This window comes from Orycteropus afer, unplaced genomic scaffold (genome assembly GCF_000298275.1).
Source record: "Orycteropus afer afer isolate SDZICR_OR568_19922 unplaced genomic scaffold, OryAfe1.0 scaffold00398, whole genome shotgun sequence".
Classification (NCBI taxonomy): Eukaryota; Metazoa; Chordata; class Mammalia; order Tubulidentata; family Orycteropodidae; genus Orycteropus; species Orycteropus afer.
The window spans coordinates 2,774,425-2,782,380 of NW_006921985.1; the positions used below are offsets into that span (position 1 = coordinate 2,774,425).

General features: G+C 62.1%; 1 protein-coding gene across 1 annotated transcript in view; it reads left to right on the forward strand.

Annotated features, from left to right (window-relative positions):
- The window catches only part of DOK7 (docking protein 7), a 14,087-nt gene that overhangs the window by 1,113 nt on the left and 5,018 nt on the right, over nt 1–7,956 (forward strand). Inside the window, exon 2 of the mRNA XM_007953502.2 lies at nt 809–1,009. Coding sequence (XP_007951693.1) covers nt 809–1,009 — 201 coding nt within the window. The remainder of the gene's footprint in view (nt 1–808; nt 1,010–7,956) is intronic.

Below are 7,956 nucleotides of genomic sequence, written 5' to 3' on the forward strand. Positions count from 1 at the left end.
GGGGCCCGGGGCGGGGCTTGGAGAGGCCAGGGAAGGGGTGAGGAGTGGGCAGGGGCCAGGGCTTAGTGGGGGACCCGGGGCGGGGCTTGATGGAGCCAGGGCGGGGCTTGGTGGGGCCAGGCTGGGGCTTGGTGGGGCCAGGGCGGGGTGAGGCGGGGCCAGAGCGGGGTGAGGAGGGGGCAGGATTTCAGGGCCCCAACTCAGCCCTCAGAGTGAACAGCATTTTACTGCAACATTCAAAACAGTCCAAACGAACAGGAAGCACCCAGCGTCAACACAAGGCCCAGATCTTGAACAAAGCCACTCTTGGCCCTGGCCCCGCAGTCCCCTCCCAACCTGCCCGACCGCCTGCAAGCCCTGCGCTGGGACTTGGGTTGTGCGCACAGGCAGGAGCGTTTTCTGGTCCCCTCTGTCCCGGGGGCTGGGAGGGGGAGGTGTCCAGCAGTGGCCTCTGTACCCACTGGCCTCGGTTTCCCAGGAGTGGAGCTAGCTTTGTGTGGATGGGGGATGAGTGGGTGGGGCTGGGGAACTTGCCTGTCCCTGAGAGGAGGGAGGAGGAGGAGGGCGGAGCAGCCCTGAGCTCTGGGTCCTGGGTTCTGTCAGCTGGCTGCTGTGGTCAGTGGAGGTGGACAGAAAGACAACCAGAGAGCAGCCGTGGGGGGCAGGGGCACAGTGGGGGCAGCCAGTGACCTGCCTTCTGGAGCTGAGACTGGGTGCTGGATCCCAGGGCCCTCTGTGGCTGGGTGGGGTGGGGGCACCGTCCCTGGTCCTGGTGTGGTCATGCCCTCTCACGCTCTGTCCCTTCCAGTGCACAGGTTCCATGTGACGGTGGCCCCAGGCACCAAACTCCAGAGCGGCCCGGCCACCCTCCACCTCTGCAATGACATCCTGGTGCTGGCCAGGGACGTGCCCCCAGCCGTCACAGGCCAGTGGAAGCTGTCAGACCTGCGGCGCTACGGGGCAGTGCCCAATGGGTTCATCTTTGAAGGCGGGACCAGGTGTGGGTACTGTAAGTATAACGGGCCCCGGCTCCTACCCCTTCTGATCCTAGGAGGCTGCTGTCAGCCTTGAGGCTCCCTAGGAAACCTCAGTTCTGAGCTGACTGGCCCCACACACATGTGCCAGAGGGTAGCTGTGTCTCTGCCTCAGTTTCCCCCAGGTGCCCTGCAGACAGAAGCCCTCGGCTCTGCTCTTCCTGGGCTGGAGGGCGAGGGCCCATGTGGAGACAGGAGCCCATGCAGGATGCACCCCAGTGTCTCTGGAGCCAGGTCTCATCCCAGCAACCCCGTGGCCCTGGGTCAGAGCCCCCAGGGTGTCCACATTCAGGCCTTCCCCAAGGACTTGCTAGCTCCTGGTGGGCCCTGAGTGGACAGAGAGTGTTCACAAACCAGCATGTGTGTCCTGTGGACACCCCCGTCCCCATCACCCCACAACCCCCTAGGAGCCCTGGGCAGCAGGAAGTATCTACTGCATGGATATGACAGCAGAGCCCAGGAGAGGGCTGAGTGGGGTCCCCCTGTGGTGTGCAGGGCCCCTGCTCTGGCCTAGTGCTGCTAGAGCGTGCATGGTGACCACCCCCGAGAGGTAAGCGCCAAGCAGAGAGCAGGCCTGTGGAAACAGCTCCGGATCTGACTCCAGGAGCGTGAGGGGGGCACTGCGGGGTCTCTGGTCCTCCTACGGAGGGCTGACACAGGTCTGGCCAGAACCACGGCCAGGGGCAGTTTGGGATGACTGGGGCCACCGCTGGGTGCTTCACCGTGGACCAGGACTGTGCTTTCCGTGGGTGCGGGTGTGGGCGTGCGGTCTGAGGGGGCGTGCGAAGCCCTCTCCGCTCTTTACAGGAGATACTCGTGCCACACGTGCTGCTGAGCTGGGGCCCAGGAGGCCTCCGGGGTGTGGCGTCCAGGCAGGGCCACGGTCAGCATGGGGACCACGATCAGTGTAGTGGTCACAGTCAGTGTGGGGGCCGTGGTCATTGGGCTTGGTGTGGGGAGGCAGGAGCGCCAAGGGCATGCACCCCAGGGGTCTAGTAAGCCCAGACCTCCTGCCAGACAGGTCATCTCCCCAGCGCAAAAGAGGGAACGCAGGCTTGGGGCCCTGTGGCCTGCATTCCAGGTAATGTCTGCCCATGTGGCCTTTCTCACCTGTCACAAGGCTGCTGAGACCACTGGCCTCAGCGTGAGGATGCGTCGGGTAGTCCACGTCCCTGGCTTACTGGGTTGGGAGCAGGCTTGACGCCTGCTGACCCTGCTCTGGCCCCCGTGGCAGGTCACATGGCACAGCGAGGTGGCAGCAGGCCCCCGGCTCCTAGGCTCTGCCACATCGAGGTTCCACAGGGCAGAGCAGGCAGATGCTAGAGACGGGTGGCTGGGTCCCCTGGCCTGAGGGTCGTGTCCTGTCCTGCTGTCTGTGCTGGTGTGGACATCCAGGCAACCTGACTGCACCCCAGCCCGGAGCCGAGAGCCAGGAGCCAGCCTGGTCCAGCTGGCCCATGTGGACCCCACCTTGGAGGAGCTGAGCCCCGAGGCAGGGCCATGTTCGTGGCAGGGGCAGCAGGACTTGTGGAGCACAGGGAAGCCGCATTCTGGGCCCTGGACCGCAGGGAGCTGGGAGTCTGAGCGCTAAGGGAGGCAGAGGGGTGGACAGACGTGTGGAAACTGAGGGCAGGAGTCAGGGACGGTCAGAGCTGCAGGCCGTGGGAACCAGAGCCAGAAGAGTGCGCCGGCAGTGATCTGCCTGCGCCGTGGTCTTTGAGTGCGTGTATTGACGGTGTGCATGGCTTCCCAAGCCTGCGCTGGGGCCGGCTGGAGAGGCTGGGGGGTGAGGTGGGACATTGGCCAGCATCCTCTTGGCTGGCCGAGCCCTTGGACCCCCTTCTGTTTAGTTGTTGACTTCGTTTTGCTGTTGGTGTGTGACTTTGGAGACCCCACGTGTTACAGAGTACAATGTGGTTGCCATTTTCATGGAAGGAGACGGCCAGGTCTTTCTTGTGCAGGACCACTGGGTGGTTGGCACCGCCAGCCTGTTGGTTATCAGCCAAGTGCCAACCATTTTGCCTCCCAAAGGAACGCCGGCCCCTCCTCTTTTGCAGACTGGTAGATCGTAAGACTTGGGGCGTGAGAGCAGTGAGTGGTGGGGTCTGACCTGTGGCTGGGCTCAGTGGTCCTCCCCCATCCTGTGACTGCTGGGGACTGGAGGTCCACAGGTGCACTAGGCCACGTGGCAGCATCTCCCCGTGAACTTGGGGACCCTGAATTTGCACATTCACCTCCTGACTAAAGTGTCTTTGCAACCCGGGAATGCGGCCTGGCGGCCATGCACAGAGCAGCGGGGAGTTAGTGCCCCCCGCGGTGCAGGTTCTCAGTGGAGGTACAGGTTCCCAGCGGGCCTGTAGGCGGTGCTCAGACCTCTTGCTTCACAAAGAACCTCCCTCCTTGCAATCAACTTAGGGCCACACTTTCCACGCCGTCAGGGATTTTGCGGTTGCAATTGGCCCAAGCACAGTGTTGAAGAACCATCTAGAACTCTGAGTGCAGGGAGGCTGTACCTCTTGGGGTCACGTGAGCCAGTTGCCTGCCGAGTAGCGGCGTTGGGTTTGGGTTTGGTTTTGCCAGATTGCGGTCTGTGAATCACCCGCTGCGGCTCCGGCCTCGTCCGGTCTAGGCTGACCGTGAAGTCTCTGTGGTTGCCCGGCAGGCCTGGCTTGCTTCCAGCTTCCGCGCCTGCGCTGTGCGTTTGGGTCTAGTGCGCAGAAGCGGACGAGCTCCATCCTAGTCTGTAGCCTGCTCAGTGGTTCACTGTGTGCACGGGTGGCTCTGGGCACCTGAGCCCCGGGGAGGCGACCAGGAGGCGGCTGCGCACGCCAGAGTCCTTACTGTGACGGTCCGAGGCTCACTCCCGCCCAGCCGGGCGAGTGTGGGTCACCCTCTTGTTAACTCTCCCAAGCGGTGGCAAACTCGAGTACATCGCGCAGCCGGCCCTGTTCCACGTTCCCCGTCGCTGGTACGGAGGAGTCCACTGTTGGGGCTCTGCGCATCGTGATGCCTTCCAGCCTGGGGGGCTCAGCCACCAGCACCCTGTAGGACAACGTGCATTGGGGTTCGTGGGCTCTTCATGGTCTGATTTTTCAGACGTGGATGGCCAGACCTTTGTTCCTTGGTCCAGAAGCTCCGCTGAACGCAGTCCTCACGGGGGACCTGATGGTGTTTGATACACTGGGGGGTTAGCGTCCAGCCTCACAACCCCATTTTACAGATGAGGGAAGTGAGGCTCAGAGTGGTTGGTGACTCGCTCAGGCCAGTCGTCTGCACAGGGTGGGGCCAGGACCTGGGCCCAGGGGCTGGACCCAGAGCCCATGCTCTGCCAGGTGGTCAGCCCGGTGCTGCCCAGGGCATGACGGGGAGCAGTGACAGGGACCTGACCCTACCCTCTGCGCCGGCACCGTGTTTGCTGGTCATCTCCGGACTGTCCCTGGTGCTCAAGGAAGGGGCCGTGGTGTTGCCCTTGTGTCCCGTAAGGCCCGCCTGGGGGCCAGCCCAGCCCCTCCTCTCCTGTGCACAGTGCACCGTGAAGCGGTTCAATTGGGCGTCTGCCAGATAACCTGGGCATTGCCGCTTCTCTCTCAGCCTCCACTCTTCCTCCTGGGGTGGTCTCAGCACAGCCCGGGCGCAGGCACGGTGTCCTAGGCCCTCCTCTTCCTCCGAGGGTTCCCATGACGACGCACAGCTCACCAGCAGGTTCCACAGACATGGGCCGTTCTCACGACCTCCCTGACCCCGAGTGTCCTCGTGCCATGGGGACTGTTGTGCCCACATTATGGGTGCCGGGAAGAATCTGGCTGCGGGTACAGAGTGCCAGCCCGGGTCCTGGCTGTCCGTGCTGAGCAGACTCATCCCTAAGCCTCAGCCCAGCCTCCCTGAAAAATAATAATCCTAATAAAACCTAACAAATACCCCAAAGGTTAGTGGCTTAGGACAAAGGCTGTTTTGTCAGCTGTGACTCTGGGTCAGGGCTCTGGGCTCGGTGGGCACAGCTTGTCTCTGCTCCAGGTGGTGTCAGCTGGGGTCACTCGGCCCTGGCACTCAGCTGCAAGGTCCAGGCTGGTTTCGTGTCTGGGGCCTGGTGCTGGCTGTTGGCCGGGAGGCCTCAGCTCTCCTCTGGGGGCCTTGTTCCAGCAAGATGGCCTGGGCTTCCTGACGTGGCAATTGGGCTCCGAGAGAACAGGAGTGGGGCCTTCTGGGCTCCTCAAGCCTCGGCCCAGACCTGGACAGCACCTTCTGCCACCTTCAGTTGGCCCACGCGATCATATCGATGGGCCCTGTGTGTGTAATGTGGACACGCATGTATCATGTGGACACGCGTGTATGATGTGGCCCTGTGTGTATGATGTGGCCCTATGTGTATGATGTGGCCACACGTGAGTAAAGTGGCCACACATCTATAACGTGACCACATGTATAATGTGACCCCATGTGTATAATGTGGCCACACATGTGTAAGGTGGTCGCATATGTATAACATGTTCCTGCATGTATGATGTGGCCATGTATGTATAATGTGACCACATGTATAATTTGACCACATGTATAATGTGGCCCCATGTGTATAATGTGACCACACATGTGTAATGTGGTTGGTCACACATGTATAATATGTTCCTGCATATATGGTGGGCCACACACATATAATGTGACCACGTGTATAATGTGGCCCCATGTGTATAATGTGACCACACATATGTAATGTGGTCATGTATGTATAACATGCTCCTGCATGTATGATGGGCCACACATGTATAATGTGACCATGTGTGTATAATGTTACCACACATGTGTAATGTGACCACATGTGTATATGTGGCCCCATGTGTATAATGCAGCAAAACTGGGCAAGACTTTTTCTCTCCGCCCTTCCCCAAACAAGCAGTACAGAGTCCCCCCGGGAGGCCTGGGCTGGGGCGCTTTTGCACCCCACTTTCATCCGCAGCCAGCGTGGAGGCTGACAGCTGTCAAGCTCTGAGCCACACTCTGGGGTCACAGGTGACTCGGGTGTGGCCCAGCCTCAAGGAGCTCTGGCTGGCGGCTGGGACCAAGGCCAGACACACCATGGGGTGCAGGTAGCGACAGGGTGTCCCTGAAGGCCCGTAACATCACCCTGTGAGCGTCGGGTTAGCAGAGCGGGTTCCGGGGGCAGGGTCGGCATCCTAAAGGTGGTGGCCGGTGAGCTGAGTCCTGGAACGTGGGGGTCAGGTAGGAACGGCAGGCCTCCTGGGCTAGGTGTGCCAGGTGGGAAAGCTGCGGTGGGAGGGGGTGGCTGACAGGGCCCTGTAGGGTGGGGGCTGAGAGGGCCCCTGAGCGGGCCTGGGGGCCTGGGAGGCCGTGAGCCCTGCACTTTTGTCACGGGGCAGCCCCGGGGGTGCGATGTGGCCTTTGGGTCCTGGGCTCATGACCAGCTGTGCTCACAGGCCCTACCCAGCCACCCATCTCCGGCTGGGCCACGGGTGCACCTGAGGAATGTGGGCCAGCCCTGCTCCCTGCGGTAATGAGTTTTTTATAGTCGGGGGACTAATTGTCCCACGCCTCTGCCAGCTGCTGTAAGCTTGGGATTAGAGGCTCGGCCTTTTGTGAGCACTGGGGCCCGGAGGGCTGAGCCTTCACAGGGTGGGGTGGTGGACGGAGGCAGCAAGGGACCGAGACACCAGGGGGCTGCCAGCACACCGTGGCTGCACCCCGGCTTCTCCTCACTCGCCCTCAGCAGGGTCTTGGGTGTGAGTTCTCATCACCCCACATGGGCTCAGAGGCTCCATCCTCACAGGGCTTGGCAGGCCTGTGAGCTGGGGGTGTGCCCCTGGGTGGGTGACAGGCGGGCCGCCGCACCTGTTGTTTCTGCTTCTGGTTAGCTGTGGTGCTAGGAAGTGCCGGTGGGCCGGCTGGAGGCCCCTTCTCGTTCATGTGAGGGCCAGCAGGGGCCCCTCTGCGGGTCTGTTTCCTAAAGCATCTCTCAAGCAGGAGTGATGGTGTTATGTCAGAAGCCACAGGACACGTCCGTCCCCATCCCCCTCCGCTGCCGCCCCTCCCGCAGGGCCCACGTGTCAGGGTTGGCCTGAGTCCCTGGAATTCCCGTCCCTGAGCTCCATGAAGGCAGAGCGTGACCAAGTGACAGGGGCTGGCAGGGAGACTTCTCTGACCCCCACACCCCTTCCGACTGCAGCCACGCCAGCCCAGGACCTCCCCCAGCGTCCCTTTCTTTGGGCAGCGGACAGCAGCTGAGATTCTAGGTCACGGATGCCGGCATCCAGCCCGAGAGGCCGGGTCAGCAGGCGGGGCCGCGCGGGCGCCCATTCACGCCGCCGGCCGCGAGGACTTCATTCACCTTGGCGAGGGCCATGGCCCAGCAGGAGGCTGGCGGCGGCCGGGCGCCTGGGCACGTGGGCCACCCTGATGACTCAGCCAGGCTGCCTCTGCTGGGCCACCTTAGGCGTGGCTGGGGTCCCATCCACTCGCGCCCCCTTCACGGCTGCTCGTGGGACCCGCCCAGGCGAGGGCTCCACTCTGGGCTTGTCCTTTGGGCGATGAGTGGGGGCAGAGGATGGGGGTCAGCCAGTCCTGGGGTCACAGCTGGCTCTGCCTGTGGGTGTGTGCACCGTGGCCCTGGCTAGTGTCTACCAATCTGGGCTTCAGCCTCCCCACCTGAAAACTGAGTCAGGAAGAGGGGAGAGTGCAGTGTGAGGGGGTCACAGATGTCACACGGACACAGTGGGGTTGCCTGGCATTGCACGTTCACAGACATGTTTATTTATCTCCCCAGCAGCCCCAGGAAAAGAGCCCTGGTGGCACAAGGGTTAAGCACTCAACTGCTAACCTACAGGTTGGCGGTTTGAACCCATTAACCAACCACTCCACAGGAGAAAGGTGACAGCCATGGAGACCGTATGGTGCAGCTCCACTCTGTCCTCTA